We start from the raw sequence: 27,608 nt of genomic DNA, 5'->3' as shown, positions 1-27,608 counted from the left end.
CTCCGGGCCCCGCTCCTTCCCCAGCCGCGGCAGGACGAGGGGCGCCGGGCGGCGGCTAACGCCCGTCCCTCCCGCTGCGCTTCTCTCCCTCCCGCCGCGCCGCCGATCTGGCCGCGGGAGGCGGATGTCCGCGGGGTGCCCCGCCTCGCTTGGAGGCCGCCCAACGCCCCGCCGCCCTCGGAGGTCTCCCACCCCGCCATCGGAGCGCTATCTGGCGTTAACGGTCGCGCTGCAGCTGGCGCCCGGGGCGCTGAGGGCCAGGGCGAGCAGCGAGGGGGCACCTGCCGCTCCTCCCCCGGGGCGCGGGGCGAGGGGCCTCCCGGGGGTCGGGTCCCTGCCGCCCCGCGCCACCAGTGTGGCAGCCGGGAGAGCCGCTCCCCCGGCCCGCCTGCCGCGCTCTGCCCCGGGGCGGCGCCGCCTCTCCTGCGGCGCCCGCTACCGCCGCCGGCCAGCCCCACATCTCGCCGCGTGCGCCGACGGCCGCCACTTCAGGACTGGGTCTGGACAGCGCCCCGCCGCCCGCCCCCTGTCCCCCGTCGCTCACCGCCCATTGGTTGGAGAGCCGCCGCGGAGCCAGATCTCTCCCCGATTGGCCAGAGCCAGCTGCCACTCAGTGGCGCAGGAGGTAGGGTCTGTCACATCCCTCGCGGCTGAAGACTCGGAGAAACGCCCGTTTGTTTTGTAACCTGTCGTCTCGCGCCTCCTCTGTCACCGCCTCATTGGCAATCCGGCCGAACCCGGGGACTTTCTATTGGAGAGCCACCGATGCCAGTCACACACCCACCTGAGGGGGCGTGCCGTGCCGGTGGGGGTGTGGCCAACGAAGTGTCAGGGGCGTGCCTACGGTGCGGGGAGGGGCGGGGTGTGGCCGCGGGGGCGGGCAGAGGGGCGTGTCTCCCAGAAGAAAGGGGCGGGGCGAGCGGCAGGGGCGGGGCGAGGCCAGGGGAGCCTCGCAAGCGGAGATTGCCCTTGTGTCTCGAGCCGGGAAGCGGCTGGGAGCGGAGCGGAGCGGCGCAGCCTCCCCGCGCGCCGCGGCGCCAGCGCAGCCCCCCCCGCCGCCTCCGCCCGCTAGCGGGACGGGACGGGACAGGAGAGGCGAACAAACGGACGGACGGACACGCCGGCAGGGGCAAAGGGAGCCAGTGGGGGCACTAGGCACCGCTCCGCGGGGGAACCTGAACCTGCCCAGCAGCGCCGGAGCCAGAAGAGAGAGCCATTCCCCCCCCTCCTCCCTCCCCAATCCGCCCCCGCGACCCTGGTCCTCCTCCTCCTCCTCACCCCACTGGATACAGCGAGGGAGACACTGCGGCGGAGGCGGCGGCGGCGGCGGCTCCTGCGGGGGGAAGGAAGCGCCCGGAGAGCGGAGCGGCGGGAGGCTGCGGATCTGCGTGCCTGGCGCCCACCCAGCCCGAGGGGAGACCCCAGGATGCGGCTGAAGCCCGGCGCGCTCCTGCGCTTCTACAGCCTCTGCGGGATCCTCGTACAAGGTACCGCCTCCTCCCCACCCCTGCCCCGCACGCAGGGAGGGAGGGACCCCCGGGGGGGCACCGCTGCGGCCCGGGGCATCCCCGGCCCCGTTGCCCACCCCCGCCCCTCCCCCCCCCCGCCGCTCGGCCTCCCCGCCACCCCACTTCTGACCCGCTCTCCCCCTCGCCGCTCTACCGGCCCCCCCCGCCTCCGCCGCCCTCTCTTCGCCGGGTGCCCCCAGCCTCCCGTGCGGGTAGCGCTATCCAGCGCTAAAGCGCCGCACGGTTGTTAACCCTTCCTGGCCTTCCCCCGTCAGCCTCTTCTCATCCTCGTTCGCCCTCCGCGCATCTTCCCCCCCCTAACCCGCTCGCCGCCGCCAGTCGCTTGCCAACCCCTGCAGCCACCCCTTCAACTCCCCGTCACCTCCCCGCTCGCCCGCCGCCAGCGTGCCCCCGAAAGTGCGAGTGCAGCCGCAGCGTGTGCGCTGCTACAACATCCCGGGGAAACGTGCGGGCTCCAGCCGTGCCTCCCCGGAGGGGAAACGGAGGGTTGACGGGAGGGGGAGGAGAGGGGGCTCCATGCCTCGCTCGCGCCGCTGCCGGGAACGCTTGTCTGTAGGTGCGATATAAAATATATACGCAGGGTAATCGGATGAGCCGGGAGTTCGGAAGCGGATCCCGGCACCATCCTGCTCCAGGCGGCTCATCCTGCAGCGAGTTTCCAGACTGGATGTGTTACTGTCTCTCTCTCCCCAATCGCCGCCTTCTCGCCCGCCGCACCGCCGCTCCCCCTAATTAACGTTATCCGTCCAAGTCAGATGTAGCGGCCGCCGCGGAGGGAAAACCCGCCGCACGCTGCTACCGTGCCGGTGATCACCCGTCTGCCTGCGGGAGATCTTCCTCCAGACCTCTCTCACTCGGGGGGAAGGAGAACCAGCAGCCGAGCCCCCGGCACTGCGCTGCCGCCGGGAGTTTGCTCTCTCCGCGGCGGCGGGATGGCGGCGCAGCCCCCCCACCCCGTCCCCGCCGCTCTGCGGGGCCCGCGCGGGGTGGGGCGGGGAGGGGGGAGGTAACGGTCGGGCGCAAGGGTCAGGGAAGGCGGTAACGGCAGCGGCGGCCCCGGCGGGCGATGTTGGGTGTAAACGGGGTCAGGGAGCCACCGCGCAGCAACTTGCTGGCGAGCGGCCGGTCCTCAGGGCGGCTGCGGGGGGACGGCGGGGCGTCTCTCTCCCATCCGCTCGTTCGGCCTGCCAGCTATGCCACTTTGAGAGGGAGAAGAGACGATTAAACTAAGTGACCTTGTGAGATTATTATTTTGTCCTTTTTTTTTTTTTTTCTTTTCCTGCTTCTACCCCTCGTCGTTCCATTTCACGTCAAGTTTAATATATTTCGCGTTTCCCCCGCCTGCGTCAAGTGTCGGGTGATCTCCGGGGGGAGTACCGCCTAGCAGCCCGTAGCGAGAGCAGAGGCAGCCGCCTGGCTGCCCAAAACACACGACTCTCATCCGTCCGCCCCCTCAGTCCTCCGTCGGCCCGAAGTCTCCGAATGCCCCCGCGCCACCTCCCGAGCAAGTCACCGGTCTCGGAGAGGAGAATGAAGAGAAGGGGGAGTGCGCTTGGCAAGTGCAAAGGGCAGTTTCATCGGGCAGATTATTTGTATTCTTTACCAATGTTTGAGTTGCCCTGTACGTCACTGCACAAGGAGCTGCTGTGTTGGTGCTATACAAGATTATTTATTGGGGCATGTGTGGCGGGCTGCACCTGGGGGTTGGCTTCTTCTCTGCCTTTTACATTTCCCTGTGAATTGTCAATTCATTGCCCTGCAAAAGAGGCGGGGTGGGGAGCGTCTGGACTGACTTTCTGTCACCAATAAAATCGGGGCTGCTGCTGGAGGGGGAGGATTTGATCTTTTTTAAGATGCAATCAGCTGCATTCAGTGCATCGCAGTTTTGAGAGTAAACCAGTGATTAAAAACAGTGATGCCTTTCACAGCATTTTAGGGAGTGTGCCAGGCAAAATGTAACTCTGTGAACTGCATCAGGTAAAAACATGTTGCAAGAAAAGGGGTGTAATACAAATCTGACTGTGACCGTGTGAAAATAACCAGATTGGGCCTGTCCTTGCAGATGGCGAAAAGCGATGCTTAACATGCTACCCAGCTTGCCCTCTGTGTGTATAAAACATCTCCCTCTTTTCAGTTCCTCACACAATTATTTTTTCAGCTCCTGATTAAAACTGTAGTCAGAAATACTTGGAGTCTCTGTACACTGCACTTGAACAAAGTGCTGTTCCAGGAGGCGCTTTTTCTGGGCACTTAAACAAACGGGGAGCTGGATATAAAGAACCTCTAGCCCTTAGATGGGAGTGAGGGGAAACAATTTCTACTAACCTTTTCTCTTAAGGTAAAGGAGAATAGAGAAGATGAGTAAATATTTTCTAGGAGAAGACTATCCTGAATAGTGACTGTATCTAACAATACCGAATTATTTTAGTCCACCTTATAGTGCTACTTCATAAATGTTGTTTTGTCAATTTCTGCCATTTATTTTGGCACAACTAGAAGAAACCATTACCATATTAGACAAATTTGTTGTTGGCAGCTTTATACCTGCATTTAAAATTAGTTTTTCCTGTTGGCCTGCTTTGCTTCCCCAAACTGTGTTGTCAAGTGGCCCAATGGATTTGTTAGATTCCCCCGATTTTCTGCTTATGGGCCATGGGATACACAGGTTTTTCGTCAGCTCTGTACATGAATAAGATCTTTGTTCTGAGGATATGAAGCACTTCTGGGTTTTAACTGAGGATGGTTCCTTTTTGTGAAATTGAAGCTAATTAAGTTTAAAGACAAGGTGACAAAGAGTCAAGCTGATGTGTATTTTGTAAGGAAGTGTGCCTTTCTGGCATGATCTGTGGAGAGACTTGCTTAAGGAGTCTGTCCTGAGTATTGATGAAGCATCAGTTTCATCAGGAAAGAGGACATAGAATAATGCTTCTCAGCTTGTGCGTGGAATAGCATTAACAGCAAGCAGTCCCTTCGTAAAGAAGGCAAATAAGAAGTAAAAGAGCCCAGTGTCAACTGCGTGCTGTTAAAGGGGAGCAGTGGAAGTGGAAGAGAGAGTAATAACACGTTGAGCTGAAAAGCGGTTTGTCAGCTGAGTTCGGGTATGATATTAGTCTGCTCTGCCCTCTCCAGTGTTTGCTGTGAAAATAGTAGGATCTCTGGTTGCAGTTGTTCTTAGCTTGTGGACTGTAATGATTCTAGAGTACTTACATGGTGTCCCAAGCGGTTAAATGGTTACGTATGTTTACAGTCACTCTTACATTTTTATTTCATTCCAGTTGATTTTTTTCTGCTTCATGAATTTAGCCTTCCTTGGACAAATTTTAACAGTTTGAGGACAGCATATATTTAGAATAGTTTAAGCACATCATCTGAGCTGGCTTTATGCAACCTGAAAAGTGAGTTCTTTATTGCAAAGGGTTATCACATGAGAAAATGTAACAGTAAAAATAGTTTTGTTGGATTTGTAGGATACAGATAGGGGTTAAGATTATCCTGGAATTGTAGCTGCTGTAGCCCCCTGCTGTGTGATAATGCAAATGGCACTTCATGCCTTAATGTTCTCTGCTTCTGAGAAGACACTGGATAATGCTAGATATGGGAGCAAATGGTCTCTTTCCAGTTCTCTGTCAACACCAAGCAAATCTTCTCAATATGGTTTCTTCAGACACTTCAAATGCTCGCAACCTGTTTACTAATGAAAATAATATAGAGACACACTAATTTGTCTAAATCTGTGATCAGTGATGCATCAGATCAGTGAAGACAGATAATTGCTTATGGGTGAGACTATTTTTTTTTTTTTCCCCATAAGCCCAGACCTATTACAAGCAGAATTAAAAAAAAAAGGGCAAATGTCTACTTCTCAGATCACCTAAGCTGATTTAAGACAAAATCGTCATATATGACTCAACATGTTGTGTATCTAGATTCTGTTTTGAATTTTCAGTGGGATTTCTGTTAGCGAAAACTTGGTAGCCCAATACTGTATGCGTAGGAATTGTCTTGACTGCTACATGTTGTGATGCTAATACAGTTTACAGCAAGTTGAAAGCATGTTGTAATTTTGCAAATTCTTTGTGAGTATAGGTAATTACAAAATAGAAGACAGTAGTTTTGATACAATCTTTATCTGGAATATTTTACACACAAGTTGCAACATAAAATATATCACTCTGCTTGATGGTGACTGTCTTTAAATGACTTCAGTCAATCTAACCAAGGTTTGGCAGGCTTATTAGCTGCTTAGTTCACAGGTTAGTTCATATTTCATGAATTCCTTTGCTTGATTTATTTATGTATTTTTATTGATAGTCATCATATAACAGTCATGTTTAGTTTTAGAACATGAAGTATCTAAACAATCCAAATTCTCATTGATGACCTCGCATGACTTCCCTGAGGAATACATGAATCTGGATCAGTTACTCTCACAATATTTATCACTCTTAAACTCAAAATATTTATCAAGTTTCTATAATCAACAGTAAACAGTTTTGAAGTTTCTCACTGAAGAAGTAACTCCATGGAAATGCTGATCAAGAGAAGCACCTCCATTGAAACAAATATATTTTTCATGTCTACTTTTCTTGTTAATTCTCATTTTTTGTTTGTTTGTTTTTAATTTAAGAAATGTAAACCAGTGAATCTCCCTCTGCTTTTAAATTTACTTAATTGTCAGTTACAGTTCCATTATATGTTACTATAAATATATTTAAGCCATATTTTTTATTATAGAAACCTTAGTTCTAATAATTAGCTTTCACATCACTCTGACTTGATCCTACTATTGACAAAATATGTTGAATGTGATTAGCCTTTCCACCAAAGAATTAATCTTCTGATATTGCTGGATAAATGCAATATTGGACTTTGAGGGATGTATTTTTGGTTTTGTTTTTTTAAATGCATAACAAATGGTGATTAAGTAACAGGTAACAACTGCATGTGTGGTGAAGACATTGACATGGACATCAAATATTTGTCAAGAGAATAGCAGCAAAACCAGAGTGTGGCTGACTGTGTTAGAACAACGATTACCTCTTCATTTCATATTTAAAACTAGAAATAGAAGATGCTGTCATTGTCCTCTTAATGCCTTCTCCAAGAGAAAGAAGGAATAGTTCAATTTTGTTTTAAAAAGTTAATCTGATGACAGGCTAATTCTGTTATACACTCTCAAAACAATGGAAGGTCTTCTCTAGAGAGAATGCCACTGATACACTTTTTAAAATGCACGTTCCAAAACAGATGTAGAATGGTGAAACTATTAGACATGGTTTAGTAGGTGTCTCCTCTGGGTTTGCATCAATATTAAGTATGATCTTAATGAGTATATTGCTTTTTCCCAAGGAGTTTTTGAGATGTGTTTGAAAGGAAGAAAGGTAAATACCAAATTCCAGTGACCAGGAGTAACTTGTAAAATAATGATTTCTGTCAGGAAACTGCCCCTGAACACTTTCTGTTTCTACAAAATGGAAGCATTTTGAAAATAATTGAGTATTTTGAAAAATGAAAATGGGTGCTTTTGCAAGGATTCTTAATGTTGCTTTTTATTTTTTTCATGAACTTATTTCAAGATTGTTTCCCTTCATTTTACAAATGAAAATTATAAGCAAAGTCCAAATGTTCACAATTTCTTTTATGTTGATGTACTGTAAGTTCAGGATGTGTGCTTTAAATGTCAATACATAGGACACTATCATGATAGCATTTTAAGGGGTAAAGAGGATGAAGCAGAAAACATTTATTTAATTGACAAAACAGAATTCTAATACTGGAGGCTGTGTATTGCATCTTCCAGTGCTATCTTTTAATATTAATGTTTTGTGTGTAGGACTTTCTAACATGGAGAACTTGGAATAGGCAAAAAGGATTCAGTGAAGAATGTAGGGAGTTATTTTAATTGTATATGGACTGGAAGACTCCCTGTTTCTTCCTTTAGCAATATCTGCCTACATCCTATATCCTTCCCCTAATACCTGTAAATGTGAAAACTAAAATTATACTTGCATCCTTTGCCATCCTTTCATTTGCAAAACAGAGACCTTGAGATATGTCTAAGCCTTTCAGGAGTGTTTTTGCTGTCTGACAAGTTTGGAATTTTTAAAGGAAAGATCATTTCTTCTTAACTATGAGTTGTGTTGTATTTATTGCTTGCTAGTATAATCAAGTGGCTCTTGGAGACTATGAATGCTTTCATAGGTCCCACATTTTAAGTAGCAGCGAATCACTGTTAATATAGTTTTACGTTACTATAAATTCATAAATTTAATTCCTTTCCATTTTGTAATACTCAATTAAGGATCCTCCTTTTTTTTTTCGTACATAGCTTTTAAAGAGTATTAACTGTCCATGGACAGCTGCTCTTCAGTTTTAGGAAAATGATTAGTATATAGTCTGCATTTCTCAATTTGAATGCCTAAAGCTCTTTCAGAGCTGAAGGTTTTTCTCTCTGCGTGTATATACTTATATATGAAGTTTTGTTCTCATAGAGATGTATTACTGAACTGCTCTCCAGCTTATTTTTGGTCTGTGAATGGAATTGGCAAGGTTTAGATTATTTGAAAAAAAGTGCATATTTTCATATATGCAGTTTAGTGGTTATCTCATTGCTTCGATATTCCCTCTATTGTCATCTTTCTGTAAACAGTTTGTTGACTACCTGTCTTTTTCTTTGTTGGATGGGAAAGAGTGCGAGAGAGACAACTTTCTTATGTTAGAGGTGAAAATATTCTGGTTATATTTTAAACTTCTTATATAACACAATATTAATCAAACAATGATTCTAATAATGGCAACTTGATTGCCAAATGTTCGCTAAAGTAACCTGAGTATGCTATCATGTGCAAACATAATTTGTGACTATGTATGAAAATGCAGTTATGCCTTTCTGGATATCATCAATATATAACGCATTGTATTATTGCCACTTCTTCTGGCAGAAGCTGTGTAGGCCATCACAGCTATACTGACCCGTCTGTCCGCGTCTTAAAAACTCTGCCTTTTCAAAGTTCAGCGCTGGGAACTCCACAACTGCAACTGACTGACAGCTCTGAAGAGAAAAAGGGCAAATTACTTCACAGGAGCAGTTGTAGTAGGCACTTTGGTATTTTCCATTTGTTGCGATATTTATCCCAAACTGACCTACATCTGCTGGATTATCAGTGTAACTTGACCTGCTTTTATTCCTGCTATGGTATAAGGCATGTGAAATGTCCTGTTCATTGGAGTAAGCACTCCAGTTTCCTCTTAACTTTAATGTTTTTTAACTTTTCTATTGCACTTGCAGATTTCTAATAATGTTATTGATGCCTCCAGGCTTGTATAGTGTAGCCTTTTAATACTAAGAAAAATAGGTGAGATTTGGACTAATATGGAGAAAGATATAAGTACCATCTTGTTTAATGATAATTTTCATTAATGGAAAGTGATGTTTCTACAGTATAAAGGGAATCTTCTGAGTTTTAAATTAAAACCAATTGTAGCAAAGTTAGCAACACCCAACATGGAGGAGCTTTAGAGAACTTGAATATCTAGTCAGACAATTACTAGGACATTACATACTAAAAGAGAGTGCATCTCGTCTTAGCAGTACATTAGCTTTATATTCTGTGCTTTCTCTAACAGCTGCAGTCCCGAATCTGACATGTTACAGTTCTAGAACATATTTTGACTGCTGCTTACGCAAATAAAATCAAGATGATGTGTATTTGAACACAAGTAGTGTATAAATAAGTATGGGCTAACACCTTGGCTATTTGCTCAGCTTCTTCAGAAGATTCTCTTTACCTTAACTTTGATTTATTTTTTTTTTTTTGGTCAAGTATTTGGCATATCTCTCCTCACTAAATGTAAAATATATGGGTTACAAACTGCTGGTTAATGCTTCTTTTTGAAATGTAAAATGCAGAATGGATGCCATTCTTAGAGTGAAAAGCCTCCTTCACTCCTTAAAGAAGGGTCCAGAGCTCTCATAATGTCAGTATTTTCCCCTTAAAATAAGTTTGAATTTTAGAATTGGATAGACTAAAACTAAACTGTTTTCTCTTTCTTTGATCATCTTTGTTTTGCCAATTATAACTCATTATTGCTTTGCTGTGTTCTGAATGATGAACTTTGGAGGTGGGGAAGGCATGTAGTCAATAGAAATATACAGACCATTTGTTTTTTATTTATGGTAGATAAAAATCTCAGTGTCTTATAGACTTATTAATGGCATGTTCACATATGTTTAACACGCAAGACTAATGTAATTTCAAAATAGCTTGGAACATAAGATTATTTTAAGTGAATAGACTTTTATCTATTTTGTGTAAACAATACTTGAGGGATGTGTCATTTAAAATAAGGTGATTGCAGAATTTCCCAAACTGTTTTTGGATTTTGAGAAAAACAATTATATCAGATTTTGTACAGATTTGCTTTTGTGTGTTAGAAAAGCAAGCGATACTTGTTCTACAAAACCACAATTTTCTCCTAGTCTGATACAAAGTGGAGTAACAGGAAATCTGGATAAAGAAGGCAGTTAAGCATGTTCTATAAGGGGTATTCTTTATTTACTGTGACATCTGTATTGCAGAATTTGGAAGTGCGGATGCTTTTAATGTTCATTAGATTATGCCTTTTGCAAAATGAAATACATGTAATTCTCAACAGGAAAACAGAATCCAGTAGCCTATATCATTTAAAGTGAACAAATGAAAATTTGCTGTTTAATGAATTGTTAATATCATAGGCTTTTTGTCTTATAACTGATCACTAAAAATGCTTGTCATTTGAACAACTTCTAGAAAGGAAGTAACTTCAGAAAGAAATTTCAAAATTGATGACTAGCTGGTCATGGAAAAATGCAGAGTGATCTCCCTGCAGGTCTTGTCTGCCTGGGATACCTGTCAAGAAAACGAAACTGTTTCTTCTCTTTGTCACTGCAAGGCTTGAAGTGAGGAAACAGCAATAGCCCTGCTTTGCATGCGTGAAGGGATCCCCCTTCCTAAGACAGTCAGGATAAAGGCCTCAAAGTTGGATCCTATATAATCTGTTTTCATTGATGGGTCAACTTTGCAATAAGTGAACTGTGGCACGCCAACACCTTAGTGGCTTTCATGAATGATGCCTGGGTAGGTAGGTAGATGGAGGACAGGGAACGAGGCAACTGATTTTCTCTATGACTGAAACATCCCCTCCAGAGTTACCACAGAAGCCTGTGCTGTGAAAGACCCAAACACACAGGGAGATTAGACTGGAACAAAACACTCAATGACTTCAAGCTTGCAGGATCCAGCATACCTTTTCATCTTTCTCCTGCTATGCCTCTCCACCTCTTCCTTCCTCCAGAAAATGAAATGCAGCAGGTGAAGGGTTTAGGGCAAGTGCATTCTGTGGAAGTTATGAGAGGACATCTTCCTCTCTACCTTGTAGGAGAAGATACCTGGGAGGGATGTGATAGGAAGTGTAGATTTATTTACTTATTAGTTATTATTGTTTTCTTTTATTCTCCCTATTTCTCTTTACCTACCACAAATGTGCACTAACAGAGGCAAGGAGGGGAGACAGTGGGTGTCAATTCCTGGCACCAGGACCTAAGTCCTACCAGGGGCATCAAGTTGCAGAAGCTTTCTGGTGAGGTAGTAGTCATAAGACTCTAGTTTGTTTTGTCTGTTAAGAGCTTGATATTTTACACCAGTACAGCATGGAAGGCTTACAGACATAGGTAAGAAGGGTCAAATGTGAGAAGTGAAAATGCTTCAAAAGCTACCGTATAAAAACCAGCAATTTAGATGAACTTCAACTTATTGATGCAAATGTGCTACATGATATCATTTCAATGTAGCTGCATTTTATTTTCCTTGTTCTAAGTTAGATAAATCAATTATTTGATTGGAACATTTTGTTCAAATGCAGATAAGGCACTTTGTAGGTTCAGTTAACTCCCATTTTCTCTATAATGTTACAAGTCATGCCATCGCAATGTGAAATGCGGTACTATCCAGATTAGTCACAGTATCCATGTCACTTGTGCTTTATTTCAATTAAGAGACTTACAGAAAATATCTGGTGCCATGTATATTAGTGTAAGAAATTAGAGTTGACTGGTGAATATCAATGTCAAAACAGAAGATGTCTTTAGAAAAAAAGTTCCACTGCTATTATGGCCTGTTGCTGTGAATGAGATCTTAGAAAATCCAGCATGTCTATAAAAATAGATTGATGATTCTGCATGTGTACCTGTGTGCTTATCAAACTGAGACACAGGCTGCTGTGCTTGTAAAACTTGGCTAGGATGTCTGCGTGGTAGGAGTAGGGGGCTTCTTAGGTGCTGCTGTGTCAAGGTAAAATTCCAGGCTGTTCAAATACACATCTCTCATTCTCTAGCAGGGAAATTCTTTACATGAAAACTTCCGGTTGAACTAGCAGCTAAAATTTCTACCCTGTTTCAGAAAGGCTTCTACTGTTTACAGAGTAGAAAAGTAAGCTTGCATGAACTAGAATTTTTAAACCTGTTACTGAGGCTCTTGTGATGTCTGTATCATGAATATATTTTTTGCATCTGGAACATATACACATACTTCAACGTGTCAGGGGAATCAATACAAATAGAATGTTTTGGTTAAATTAGAGAAATGGTCCGGCAAGTGATATTAGGGATGGATGAGCAATCAATTCAGTTTTTATGGTGCTTCAGAGCAATATTTGTATGATTACAAGTCTCTAGCATTCTTGCATATGCATTTTTTCTTCAGAGAATACACTTGTAAAGTATCTACATCAGTTGTTTTAATAACTTCTGACAAACTTGTTAGTATTGTTTCCTATGGAAATATGACAGATTTATTTGCAGAATACACAAGCATATGTGAATATAGATTACAAAAATAAATAAATGGATGATAATATTTGAAAACTTTTAAATAGAGAACTAGGTGGTGCTGTTCTTTCATCTTTGTAGCTTAGCTGAGTTCTTAAGTGTGGACTGAGAACACCAGACTACTACTTTTCAAGACAGAATTTAGCACTCTTAAATGTTTGAAGAAGTTATAGCTTCTGATTTCATTGAGAATGCTACTTTAAAAATTAACGACTGTATAACACTTTCTATTTTATGTAGAAGAAATTTGACATCCAAAAATGGTTTAGTTTTATTCAGCCTGGTGATATACTACCTTTTAATCTCAGTTTAAACGACTTAAGAGTGAATTCTAATATTTTTTTGACTCTTTTCTTGGCTCTGTATTCAGTCAGGATCGTTTGGTCAGATCAGTTTAGCATGATTAGAGGCATGAACCTTTGAATCCTTTTTCATTGTTGGTTTAATCATCAATAATAGCTGGAAGAAATTTGTTGCAACTATGCAGTAGCAGTATATAAACCACAGTTAATTAAGCAAGAAAATAAATTTATTAAATTTTCTTCCATTTACAAAAAATACAAAGTTTTAATCACTGTCTTGTCTCAATGACATTAATGTTATAATAAGAAATAGTGAAACTATGCTATAATGAAGTGCCTGGGATCTAATAGGTTTGTTATATCAATGTTCAGTGTTACCACAGAAGAATACATATCTAATGAGAATCCAGCTTCAGTCTGTAACACTTTAGTAGAGAATGCCTCTCATTGACCACTGGTTAAACATAAATTTTGAAAGAACAGATGGAATATAAAGAAGTAAGGGGACAATGTACTTCTGTGCTGAAAGGGATGAAAACTGTTCTAGCTACATCGGACTTAAGTCTTTAATCTAAGTAAATAATTACTTATTAAAAAAAAACCAAACTGTAGTTGCTAATAGGCACAAATGGGAGAGTGCAAACCCACTTTTTGCAGTTGCTCTTCCCTGTTCCTTCTGAAGCGCTGTAATATAGAGTTTAATCTGAAGCAGAAAGTGTGGTTTGTACTTTTTGATTGTTGATGAGTAAGCATAGAATGCTTTCACTTGACTCAGATTAGAGATTGTCTAAAATATACATACAATATCCATAATATTGAAAATTAATATCTACCAAGTTAAAACAATAATTCATTTTATGTTGATTTTCTGTAAGATTTTGGTGTCATAAATGTAGTTGTTATTGTCCCAGTGTTTGAAAAATATCAAAGCGTGTTTTGATTGATTTTTGGAAACTGGAGAGAAACCCAAAGCAACTCTACTTGACAAAGAAATCGTTTAAAAAAATCTCTTTTCATTCCTGACAATCAAGTATTTTTTGGCATTCAAACAAAAGGCATATTTGAGTAGTATACTGCATGTGTTAATAGACTTTGTAGAAAGTTTTTGGTATGTACCATTAAAAGCTATTAATAAAAACTCGCTGCCATAGTTACTGCAGTGCCTAGCACTTACTGATTCCAGAATTGTATATCAGAGATAGAGGTTCAATTTTCATGAGTTAGCAGACTATCTTTAAAACAGGTGTGTTAATAGATTGCACATGGCTAACTGTAATTTGGTACAAGTATGTAAAAGATTTCTGAATACATCTTATAAATGGAATATTATTAAACTAGTTATCTTAAGGAGTTTCTGCTTTCTCCCACAACTTGCCGTTTTGCTTGTGGATTAACGCATACTCATGAATATTTGAAGTACTGCATTTTTGCAGTATTTTGCTTGTTTCCAGGAAAGTGTGGGACCCCTGAATCAAGTGCTTTGATATGCAATTGTCTTCCTGAATAAGTATTTGGCTGGACAGAGAGAATTTATTTTGAATAGATGCTTCTTTTCAATTCCTCTGATTCAAAACAAAGAAAATAAACAGTTTGTATACTGTATTATTGAGGGGCCTTCATTGTCAATAAATAAATGAAGAACCACTTCTAAGTTTTCCTGTACCAGCCCACTCCTGTCTAAACAGCTAAGTATGAACACGTGAAGGAATGAAGTGTTAGAGTTAGAGCTACTGGTGTTTTACTGAGAGATTTTTTTAAGTTACAGACACTATTGAAGAACCTAATTTAAGGCGATTGCCCTGGAAGTGCCTTGTGATTTCTAAACCATTCAAAAATATTTTTTTAGAAAATGGATGTTAGTTGATCCTCAAATCTGAGGGAGAGAGAGGGTTATTATTTCAAACCAGAGCAAAGAAGAAATAAAGCTGATTTTCTTTATCACCTGTTCTGTGTAGATCCTGTGAAACACAATGATTCCATAAGTATCAGTAAAGCTCAGATTTTCTTTCTGAGTACTTTACAGTCACACTTTTGTTTTTTGTTTGTTTTGTTTTGTTTTGTTTTTTTCTTTTTCCCCTGAATATTACCAGTACAAGGAGAGATCTGAACTAGGTACTGAGTTTTAGGTAACTTTTCTATTTGAAATTATCGAGATTAGTACTGTAGGTGTGGGGTTATTTTGTTTCTTCTTTTCCCCTTAGCTAATATTTCAATGAATAATTTACGCATGAAGTGCAAGATAACACCATATATAAGGTTACTTTTCTAATCTAAAAAGATACTACAATGTAAAGAATCCATAAAATATTTTGCATTTTTATTTGTGAGAAAATGATATTTTTTTTTCTTCATCCTTTTTTGGTTTCCAAGTTCTCTCATGCTTCATATTGTATTTTCAGCTTTTATTTCCATTTAATCTGCTCTTTCATCTCTTCTTCCCGCACTGTCTAGGTGTTTAGGGTTTTTGTTCCTATGTCAGTGTGCTGACACAAGACTTTACATTTTCAATGTATTAAATAAGTTGAAGAAGAGGAATTCTGATTAAACAGGCAATTATCATCAGTCTCAAGCTAAAACATAAGGATCCCACTCTCATCTGAAACTTCAACCCAGGTTGTTCTTACGTCAGACATAAGACTAAGTAAAGGTTTGTGGGATTTTTATTTTTATGATTTTTTTTTAGCTTGTTTGGCTTTGGGTAGGGAGATAACACTAAACATTAATGTCTAATTTAGTAAAAAAGACAACCAAGAACATCTTAACTTCAATTGTACCTGTGGAAGGGATACAGATTGTTAGAAGGGTCCTGTAGAGAATTACCTTGTTTCTCATAACAATATATCCCTTTTGTACCACTTTAAGTTCTTAGATACTTTTCTTTTGATGTTTGCAGAGATTTTCATTTTGTTTTCATAATTTTCACATTTTACTCTCAAATCTTTTTAAAACAAATGTTCAGTATAACTTCAGTAGAGAATTACACTTGAGTTTGTTTCTTCAGTACACCCTTAGAGAACTCATACTTCAGAATTCAGATTAAAATTAAACAGATGTATATACGAGAATTTCAACTCAATGGGAAAACAAACAAACAAACAAACCTGAAATCTTTCTTCTAAATATGTGATTTAAAAGAAATAGTTCATATTTAGAGTAACCTGGATACTTTATCCTTCTTTTCCCTGATAATGGGATCTCAGAACCTTTGGGTTTCACTTTTTCAAGCATGGTCCATCAATTCTAATTAAATTGAGCTCTAAGGCTGTACAGGCTTATGATAATGATACAAATGTTTTTCTGAGAGTTGTTTCCTAGTATTTGTCATGATTAATTCCTCATGAAAGCCTCTACCTGTGCATAACACTGCCAACATAAGGGAATTAAATGGAAAGTACAAGATAGACACAGAATTGTGTTTGTGTGCATCTGTCTATATCAAAACCGAAAATGAATGATCAAGATGATAGGGCAATTATTGCATGTTATCTGATGAACCTAATTCAATTACTTAGTTGACTGTATGTAAATATTCCCAATATCTAGGACACAAGTTGTTTGGAGATTTTTCCAAGCCACCCCTTACCCTCTCCCCACCACTGAAGAGTTCTAAGCGTGTATAAAACTTTTCAAGAAACACTTAAAAAATAAATAAAATTCTAAAATCCAACTCTTCTGCCATGAATCCAGTTACCTAAAGTAAATCAAACATGATTGTATCTTTTCAACTGTGGGGGACTGTATTATTTGCAATTCTGTTTATTTTCCTTGTGAAACACATAAGCATTGGTATCAATGCTCAGTTAAAATCAAGATTTTGTTACTTCAATGGAATTACTTGTGTGTTGTCTATAATTTTTTGCAATTGCAGTTTGAATTGTAGGTATCATCTATGTGCATGCTGTATACCTGTTTCTGAAAATTCAAAGATGCTGTCACAGTATGTGATAAATCCTTCAGTCACACAAGAGTGTTGGTCCTTTTTTTCAACTTACCAAGCATATAAACTATATATCTTAAGTAATTGTTGTATAGAAATATCATACATGTAACGGGATCATTTTATCTATGCTCATTTGTCATCACCTGCATCCCAGAATGAATATGTTAAATAAGAACTAGTATTTTGCAGTTTGCATTTGTGCATTTTCTGATGACCCCAGCAAATCAAAACCTCTTCTTCCACTCCCCTCAAAAATTCTGTTGAGATTGTGCAAATACTAAGATATGTTGAGTAAAGTGACATAATATATGAAGCTTTTAACCACCTAAAATGTTGGCTAAACAGTGACTATTGGTCCTTTAAATGTTTTGTCTTATTGCTGGGTCTGCTGTCAAATATCTTTTAACATTTTCATTTTTGGAGCTTTCTCATCAGAAAATATGAGAAAAAGTATTAAGCAAAGCAAAGTTTTTTATTCTGCAGTGACTCTTGTATTGAACCTGTCTTATTTTACAATTAGTGTATCTGCTTGAGTAGTTAAAGTTCACCAACTTATAGCATATCTAGGTTAGGAGGCTGAAAGTAGAGATCTTCAAACAAGTCTGGGAACTAGAAATATCATGGGGCTGTGGCTGAGCTGATTATCCTTGTGTAGTTCATTTCAATACACTTTTTTTTTCTTATTCTTGGGGTTGCAAACACATACATTTAACTTTCTCTTAGTACATGTCCCTGCTCAGCAAAATTTTTTAGTATCAGATTATACTATCACTGTACTAAACCAGATCTAGACATTAGTCTTGGTTTCTATTTATAATATTTGTCATAATATAAAGTGATGTATCAGAATGTTAAAAACACATATTGAAATTCAGAGTTTTGAGTGAGATGTAGGCCAGCTTCCAAAAGTGCAGTACCCATTGTGGTCAGTGGAAATTCATGTGCAGAAGTTTGAAGAGTCAGGTTGTTTCTCTAGTATTTAACAAAGATAAGTGATGTATAGTCTGCATGCTTTAATAAACTTTGTATTTTTCATCATTTGATTTGAACTGCATTCAAAGTTAACTCATGCACAGACTCTTAATAAATTATCTTCTGATGAGAAGGAGTGGGCAAAACAAGATAAATGCAACAACTAAAGTGGTCTGGAAGTGAAAAGTAAAAACCTCTCCTGAAAATGTTTATTTTTTCTCTGTGAATAAAAGTAATTTCAAAAATATGTACTGTTTGTTTTTAAGTGTTGATGCTAATACAACTGAATTATGGAAGACCTGTTACCAACTAGTTGAATACAAAGTTATGTTGTTCCAGATCATTGTGGATCACCTGGTTAATGCTGGATGTGGAAGGCTGTGTTACATTATAGCCTTTGTCCTTCTTTTATGAAACAGATGTTCTCATTGAAGAGACATAATTGATTTCTATGAAATGTGTGGATGTCAGCTTGCCATTCTTTAGATGTAATAATTTTAGTTAATTTCTGTTAAATTATTGTTTATAGCTGCAGGAGTTCATATGTTTAAGTTATGTTAAAGTTGTTCAGATAAGCTGAAAAAATGGAAACAAAAGTGTCCAATGTAAATATTTTCAGTACTTTTAAGCCTTTAATTTGTTTTGCGAGCACTACTAACTCTAAAAAGGGTAGTTTGAAATGGTAACAAACATAACTGTTAGTGTGACCTCTTTTCACACAAACAACCTAAAGTTTACAACACCAGGATGTCACTTGGAATGCCTCTAGTTTCGTATTGTATTTGGCTTAATAATTGTTTTCTTTCTTTGAGATTTTGTTGTTAAGCAGGCAGTAATTCTCCTATAAATGATTAGGCTATTTACTGGCAAGGTTAAAAGGTGATACTTCTAATAAAATATGATAGAATGAACTTTATGATATATTTGAAGTACGTCCACTAAATTTTCAGTGGCAGATGTGTTGCTTTTATTGTCTTCCTTAGACTCACATGAGGAGAGCTGCCAAACCAGATCTTCTGAATGTACCTTGCTAATACTGAAGCTTAAAGACTAATCTTGCTAATCTAAAGACCTGAGTGTGCACATATGCATGCAGTAAGCATCTGGAGAGAAGGATAAGATTTGCAAGGCCAGAAGACACCAGTGTAGTCATGTGGAAGAGGCTTCAGATTAAATCCAAACTTGGATCCTTTTCTTTCTCCTAGACAGTACTGGTCTCAGCAGCTAGCAACAAGCTATAGTTAGTTGAGCTTAACGTGAATATCCCATTTGAACACTGCTTCCCTGATGCTTGTGAGATAAGGGCATTTTTCCCCTTTAAAATCAAAGTAAGAATCTCCTGTTCCAGTGTTGACTCACTATGATCTGACCCCCAAACCCACCAAATCAGGTTCTTCTTAAACAGGATTCAAAGAATTAGGGAGCTGCTAAAGGGCAGCTCTCTCTACAACTCCCTGAAAAGATGTTGTAGTATGGAGGGTGTTGGTCTCTTCTCCTGAGTAGCAAGTGATAGGACAAGAGGAAATGGCTTCAAATTGTGCCAGGGGAGGTTTAGAGTGGATATTAGGGAAAAAAAAAAAATTCACAGAAAGGGTTGTCAGGCATTGGAACAGTGGTGGAGTCACTATCCCTGGAGGTGTTTAAAAGGTATGTAAATGAGGTTTCTAGGGACATGATTTAGTGCTAGAGTTAGGTTAGGTTATGGTTGGACTTGATTATCCTAAGGGTCTCTTCCAACCAAAATCATTCTATGACAAATATTTTTTCTGAACATCTGTTCAGAAGTCTGCTTCATTTCTGATAGTTAACTGGAAAAAAACTAGAAATAAGCAAAAAAGGAGTGAAAAATGATTCAGAATGACAAAATTAATGGAGTTAGGATTCCTGAGAGTAATGCTGCTGTCCATGCCCTGCAAACTTCGCCTGAGCTTTTCATGTTTCCTTTTTTTCATAAGGTTGAACTTAGAACCAAGTTGCCTCAGATGATATCATTTTATCTGTAATATCTGTGTAATTGTTCTCAAATTTTCCCAACTTTTGTATGAAAAAAAGTTTTTTAAGAATTTGGTGCAATGAGAAAAAGGATCATAAACTCAGTTTTGCTTAGTCTTCATGAACAAAAAAAACCTCATGTTACTCTCTTGTCTTTCTTCTTAGCCACTGTCCACTATGAACAATGAAAGTCTGTAAAGAAAACTTTGGACTGTCCTCTGCAGTGTTTTGCTGAAAACATAAACAAATGAAAACAGGCAGTTTTCATAGCTGCAGCATCTTTACTTGAAAAATAAAGAACAACATATGCTGGATTGGTTATCTGAAATGCATGTGTGTGTGTAAGAGCAACTGGAAAGGGTGTTGGCTTGAATTCATAATGACATCCTAGTAGCATTTGTAAGATCTTATGAGAGAAAAAATGTTTTTGTTCATATTTTCTCTTTTCATATAGCTGGAAATTTGGCAATGGAGTGTCTCACGCAGTCTGAGTTATAGTGTGGCTTTCATCTGAGGTCCAGGAATGTCCTGTCACAAAACTGTTAATGGTAAAGTCTTGCTCTTGTAACTTTGGTTTGACTACTCTAATTTTGACATTGAATGTGAATATTTCCTGCACCTTATACTATTGCTTCACTTGTCTTGGACAGTACCTTGTCTTGTAAGACCTTTTTTTGCTTTATGGCAAAATACCTGATGGCTTTTGCTTTTTGGAAGAATGGCTTTGTATGTGTGTTGCAGTTTTCATTGACCATCTAGCCAAAGCACCTCCTATCCCCACCTTCCTGAATAGTGCTAGGTATAAGGAGTGGATGTGGGTTCTTTCAGAGGTGTTTTGTTTGTTTGTTTTGTCTGTGGATTCCCTTAGCCAAAGTCTTTACTATGTTACCTTTTTAGTCAGGAAATGGTAAATTTGGAGAGGTAGTACTTAAGGTAACTAAGCTGCTGATTGTGCTTGCACACTTTAGAACTTTAGGAACTTTAGAAACTTTAGAATATGGCAGAAGATTTATTCATTCCTAACTCTTACACCACCTTAACAATGCTCAACTGAACAAAACATGTTGGTGTTTCTTATGACTACTTCTCTGTCAGCTGAGGAGAGATTTGGGAGAAATACTGAGGTAGCAAGCAGGCGAACAAGAAGATATGACTAAACATCTGGCCCTCTGCTGATCACTGCAAACACTAGAAAATAATTGAAAATTTGAGGATAGTTAGCCAAAAAAAGGAGATGGGGAAAAAATAAACAACAAATGGGTAGTAGATCTGGTTAATGTTTCATAGCTTTGGTTTGACTGAATGGCATTTTTGTCTACGCCAACAAATTCCAGATCTCCAGGAAATTGTTCAGGTAGAGACAGGCACAACTTTATTGGCTTTGGAAATTAAGTTTGAGCATGGAAAAAGCCCAAGTAGAGTACTAGAAAAGAGGAATATTGGATCCATAGCATATTTATTTAGTACTGCAAATGTAAATATATTTTTGGTACTTGCTGTTGTTTCTTGGCCAGATCACAGACCAAGGCCTGAAACAGGTGAACATATCCTGATGCTCAGCTTGCTCCTATTCCTTGGTAGCTGCATTCATGTGATAATGTAAACTAAGTGAGTTAAGAAACAGGAAAATGCAGAATTCTGAAATGGTGTGTGGAAAGAAGAAAAGAAGTAATGTACAACAATATGGCAGAAGGGAGATACATGGAACATGATTTGAGGCATGAAGTGGGGAGTGCTTGCTGTAAGATATAAGAAAATAACATAAGCAGTTTCAAATGGAAAAGAAATGTAAAGCTCCCTGCTATCCCTGCTATGTGTATGTAGTTTGGCTTCAATACACAGTTCAGTTGTGACCAAATTGAAACTTAAAAATGTTTTTAAAGTTCTTAGTTAGAATTAAGAAACTATGTGTTTTGCACACGTTTCTGCTTCATATAATTTCTGTAATAAAATAATAAAGTGTTATTTCAGGTGAAACATTAAATATCAATGTGTGATTATCAATTGATTATTTTTTTAATTTGTGCAAGTTGTTTTTTGTTTTTTGTTTTTTGGTTTTTTGTATGAGACCTCTTTAGTAATCATGATTTACTTGTTTCTGTGATTGTTCTTCCTACGTCTGATTTCAAAAGAACAACTTGAGTGACTTCCTCAATGCAATTTTTATATAGTGACAAGTATCTCATACTTCTATTCCAAATGCTGGGTGCTTGACTGGCCTCAATCCAGAGAGTGAATATCCCTCTATGAACAGAGCCTATGCTAATAGTTTTCAGAATATACATCAGCACTAATCTGCTCTTCTAAGCTGCCACATAATATAGTCCCTTTTATGAACTAAGAATTCATTTATAAATAAGATTAGGACTTTTTTGTTACTAATCCTTCCTTATTTTTAATGTCCACTGCTGCTGGATTACTACATTTGTCATTTACAGGCACTGCCACATTTGGAGCTCACACTCGTGATTTTTAAGTTTTTTTTTTTTTTTTTTTTGCTTTGCTTCCAAATCTTAAGCTGTCAGCTTAAAACAGAAAACTCTCTATAGCACGGAAAAGGAATGATTACCTACAATTTCTAATTTCAGACTGTTTTATTGCTCCACTGCTTTGAGTCATGAAGTTTTTTCTAGATGTTAAATTGTGCTTTTTCCCTGTACTGATAGTTCTTCCATAGGTTATCGTCAGTAAACATTCTTACCTATGTGGAAATTTTGCTTATGAGAATCTTAAATGAAGTCTGTCCAAAGACTAATCTGAGGCTCTCCAGAAATAAGCAGAAGCTAGTAGAATTTATTTACCATGTGATATATGCAATATTTTCTTTCTTGGGACAATCTGACGCTATTTGATTCCTGCTTTGTATTTGTGGTAAAAAAATAGTGTGGGTTTTTTTGTTTGTTTGTTTTTAAATGTATCCAATATAGCAATTATCACACTTAAAATATTCTACAGGTTATGATGCAGAATTTGGAATTTGCTTTAGTTTTTAATCAAAATTCCATTACATTGCATAAAAAAAAAATATACAGATGGAAATATTTTTCCTTCTTCAATCTTCCTTATATATGATTTGCAAGACTTTACTTGTTGGTAGTTCTTTTTATCCTTCTCCTAAGCATGTATTTACTCTTGCCTTGATTTGTTTTTATGATCATGTTGTGCCTTTTTTTTATTTGTTTGTTTCTTGTAAGTGTCCTTATTTTCAACAAGATTACGTGAAAATTTTGTGGCATAAAGTCAGAAATCTCATCTCAGTCAGATTCCTTTATTCCCGATACTGGTACTGGGTGTTCTTGAATGTATATGTGGAAAGTTGAAAACTCCAGAAATGAATTAACTTCTCTAATATCTGTTTATGGACGAAAACCATCAAGTTGTCAGTAGAGATTAAACTTAAAAAAGGAGATTCTTTTACAGGATTTCCAAAATTCTTCTGTGGCTTAAAATCACAAAAGAGACAAAACAGATGGCATTTTATTTTTACTGTTCAGCTGCTTATAAACATTTATTTCGGCATTTGACTGGCATTTTTAAATATGGGTTTTGCAGATTTGCAGGGTTTTTTTACTGACTTTGGAATAGCACATAAAGTTACTTGACAGTAGTATAAGGAAATTATTGGTTAATATAAAGTTAATATTTTTACTAATCTGAACCTATTTTTCACATGGGAACATTATATTGGCATTACATTAATTCAACAAGACTTGGTTGATGAGTAGTGTGTAGTTTTCAAATTTAGGTTGTTTATATAAACAAAAACTTTCTAAATTTATAAAAACAGAAATTGCATTAGTGTGTGTGCACATATGCATGTGCATGTGTATGTATAATTTAAAAAAATAAGTTAGAAATGTCTGTTGTGTTGAAGTATACTTGATCATTATCTTTTTCTCAGTAAGAAGGAAAATATATCTTGGCATCTTTTTTACTCATGATGCTTTCATGTAAAAAGACTGAGGCTGATTTTTTTTTATCTTATTCTTTTTCTCCTAAAATTTTACACCTGTAAAGTTCATGATTCCTTAAGAGGTAACTTTTAAAAAACAGGTAGTGGACTTAAATAACTCTACTCACATTTCTTCTATAGCGTATTGATATATTGAGTAAGTAAGCATATAGGCATTAATTGTGCTAATACTTTGTGCATATATATGTAAACTCTCCTATAATATTTTATGGATGTTACTGAACATTTAATCTAATAGGTGTTCAGGAACAAGCTTCTGTTTCTCGTTTGCTTAGTCGAGTTTCTAAAATACTGCCTTTCCAGAGCATATTAGAGCAAATCTTTTGAAGAGTGTAGTCAGAAACTACAGCATGCTGAAGGCAAGTGAGATACTAGAATGGCTGCCTTAGGAAATCGACTCATTATATGGTGTTCAGACAGATATTCATATTTATCTACAAGTCAATTTAAAATTATGTTCTTTCAATAAGCATCGAGACAATGGTTAGAGAAGATTCCTCCATCAGTAGTTACTGAAGGAAGAAAAAACAATAGGATCAGGTAACTGATCCATTTCCACCAGAACATTTTCAAAGATTCACTTTCATGTTGGAACAGACTAGAAAGTAATTTAAAAAGTTCAAAACTGTGATCACTTGCTGTGTTTACCACAAAAGACATCTGTTAAAATCTTGCTAATCCAGGTGCACATTTAAAAAGTTATATAAATTATTGGACTTGGGCTGACAAATTAAAAGACTGAATCATTGTTTATTATAAATATCAGTCGCCAGAAAGATTGCTATCCTCCGACATTGTTTCTAAACATTTTTGCTTAGGAAAATTACAAAATTTTACATCATTTCTTACTTTGCCAGGATGCATTTTTCTGCAACTTAAAGCTGTTAGATATGCTCCAAATACTCTGAAAGTTATAGATCAGTTGGATGACAGTGTTAGTCAGCATCTTCAGCTGCTATGTCTTCCAGTAGGCTTTTTAAAGGTGATAGGTAGAGTGTGCAATGTTGCTCAGCTTTTGCATTTGGCTGTGTGCCTCAATGAAGGTTTTCATTGCCGTCTCCCTTGTGTGTCAGGCAGCTCTGAGAAATGTGGAGTGACTCTGGAGGCAGCTGGATTGCTCCATCACTGAGTCCCTTTGATTTTGCACTTGCCCATATAGAGAGGGTGGAGGTGGGGAGCAGGTGGCACTTTGGAGAGTGACGCCTTTGGAGAGTGGTGAAGGTTGACAGAGGAGCCGTAAGGAAGAGGAACTCATGAGGAAACACTGTGGGGCCTGCAGGAGAGAGATACAGAAGCCATGATGAAGAAGGTATGGTATCAAGACTGGGTCAGAGCAAGAGGGAAGAGAGGCTGCAAAAATGTGTGGTGAGGAGACAAGGGCCTGTGGAATGTTGATGAAGGAGGAGAAAGCAATGCCCATGGGCCTCTTTAGAGATGATGGAAGAAGCCAATCAAACTGTGTGCTCAGAACCAATTACCCTATTTGCTTTTAAGACATCTCAAGTTTTTTCTTGTTCTGCCTAGAACAGTTTTACAGCTGCCAACATTTGCTGGTTTGATAGTGTCATAGAATTCTTTTTACATATGCATTAAATTTTAAAATATTTAATAACTACAAATGCCTGTATATACTTGTTCATTATTTCAAATTGCATTGCTTTGACTGTACCACATGTACTACAAAAAGCCCCAACAAACTAGATGTATAGTTGAGTTTAGCCTTTTGGTTTATTAATACTCTACTTTGACAGCATGATGGTTAACTTTGGTAACCATTACAAATACCTTAACTAATTAAGGCATGTGCCAAATATGTGTGAGTAAAAAAAGAACTAAACACCTTTCAAATATCAATATTATTTTGAAAGACTTTATTATATTAAAGAAAACAATAGTATTATTTTACAAATATAGATATATAAAATATATTAAAATAATAGTATAAGTATATATATCATATAAGATTCTGAGACTTTATGTTGTTCTAAACTGTGCAATAAACCTTGATTTTGTAATAGTCATTCAGCAAATATCAGGAAGGACTGAAGTCATGGTCTTCTTCCTAGGTTAAAGTCAGTCCTACAGTTCACCTATCATTATTTTTTTTCCTCCTGTCTTCTGCTAAAACTATAAAATAAGAATTTTAACATTCTGTTCTTGGTTTACTCATGGTGTATTACTGATTTTGTTTTGAATATAAAACCAAATTACATTTCTCTTGCTTTTTCCTTGATTACCCAGCCTGGTAAAAGAAAGGGAAACAAGTTCTGACTTTTCCACTCCTGTCTCCTTCAATCTTGTGAAGTCTCCGTGTTTATTCAATGTTTATCTACCCATAAGTATTCAAAAGAGTCCTGTCACAGCAAGCTTTCAAGATAATAATCTAAAGGACATATTCCATTCCAGTAACACACATCAGGAATTCTTAGCTCACTCACAAACTCTGTAATCTAGGATACTCTTAACAAATTTAGTCAGTAGAATAAAACCCCTGATCTTCACTCCTATATCATTATGACTTTCTTAAAAGGCAGATTCTCCATTTCTTGTGTTGATATGTTGGCTTTTCTGTTATTGGGCTGATATTCTTACATGGTTATAAGATAGCAGCCTTCATGATGTGACCTTTTATGTGTGTCGTGTAATTGCTTATGATATTTGATTCTGTTGATGATAACAGTTGATCTTAACAAGCTTTGGAACATTTTGGACTGAGTATATGCCTCCAGCTTCTCAGAAGAAAAGTTGAATATAAAATAAATAGCATATTTACCCTTTTAAGCATTTCTGCACTTTCTAAAAATACTTCAGTTCAATTCTACTTCATCAGACCTTAACTAATCTTTGTAAATGTTGGGGCATAGGGGAGGTTTACTTTTTTTTTTTTTTTTTTTTTACTTGACTCCATGCTGGCTATGATATGTAAAATTTATGTTAGCTCATGTTAACTGTGTACATAGAGCTATAATTTACAGTAGGTTAGCTTTGCTGCCTAGGCTTTTTCTGAACTCAGTGGGGAAGGAGGCTACTAACTCTCGATTTCTGGATTTCAAGTGCATAAGAAAATAGCTGTTAATTAATTTGTTTTTGCATCAGAGGTTTCTATGCAATCAAGAAGCCATGTCATTATTTCTCCTCTCCTTGGCCGCAAGTTCGTTAAGCTTGTTTCTTACATAACTTCATGTGCACAGGGAAAAATTCACATATTTCAAAAGTATTTTTGAAAAGATTGTTTTTCACAGCCTGCCCAGAGATGACTTTTCATTTTCTGACTGTGGGAGAAGAAGGAATTAATGGAGAGACAATGTAGTCACACTGAAAATGGAGAAAATGGTCATTTTCCTTCAAGTCTTTAGGGAGTTCAGAGAACTGAAAGGTGGCTAGATGTGATCAGCTGGTAAGAAGGCAACCATATATGAGATCTGTGCTTGCTGCATAGCTGCCCAACTTGTGTAGGAGGGGCTGACTTCTTCCCCTTCCTCTGGAAATCGGGATGGTAATCAGTAATAAGAAAATACTATGTTTTTCATATTATCCTATCTTTTAGAAAAAAATATCAGTTCAGAAAAGGGAATAATTTATAACTTGAATGCATGCAAGTAAAAATGAGGAATTTGGATGATTTCCATTTTTACAGTGGAAATAGTTTTCTGCTTCTGTCTATCTCTTTTTTTCAACTTCATGTCTGGCTTACATGAGCTAAGAATAGTCTTTTATTATCCATCCTTAGAGTTTGTCTGAAATTATTTCTCAAATTTAGAAGTTTTAAAAAAAGCCCATCTCAAAACCTAAAGCTAAAACTTCCCTCTCCCTCTTCCTTTTTGAATGTCTTAGATCTTTTAGGTGAAATTGAAAAATAAAACCATAGAAGACAGGGACATGCTTTTCTACAGTCAGAGTAAGTCAAAGCAAACTTTTTGTTTTGTTTTTGTTTTTCCCTTTGGCCAAATCATTCACAATGGCTGGTTTCTCCCTAATCCACCAGTGGGGTATTTGGGAGGGCAGTTTAGAGGATCCTTTTGTGAATACAGGTTCT

The 27,608-nt window shown here is 38.8% G+C and overlaps 1 protein-coding gene across 1 annotated transcript in view; it reads left to right on the top strand.

Annotated features, from left to right (window-relative positions):
- Positions 1 to 1,426: 1,426 nt before the first annotated feature.
- The window catches only part of CADM2 (cell adhesion molecule 2), a gene marked incomplete at its 5' end in the record, with an annotated part of 673,112 nt that continues 646,930 nt past the window's right edge, over positions 1,427 to 27,608 (top strand). Inside the window, one exon of the mRNA XM_080344633.1 lies at positions 1,427 to 1,487. Coding sequence (XP_080200759.1) covers positions 1,427 to 1,487 — 61 coding nt within the window. The remainder of the gene's footprint in view (positions 1,488 to 27,608) is intronic.

The sequence above is a fragment of the Nesoenas mayeri genome (genome assembly GCF_963082525.1).
Source record: "Nesoenas mayeri genome assembly, chromosome: 1".
Classification (NCBI taxonomy): domain Eukaryota; kingdom Metazoa; phylum Chordata; class Aves; order Columbiformes; family Columbidae; genus Nesoenas; species Nesoenas mayeri.
This window is presented reverse-complemented; position numbering and strand designations above follow the sequence as displayed.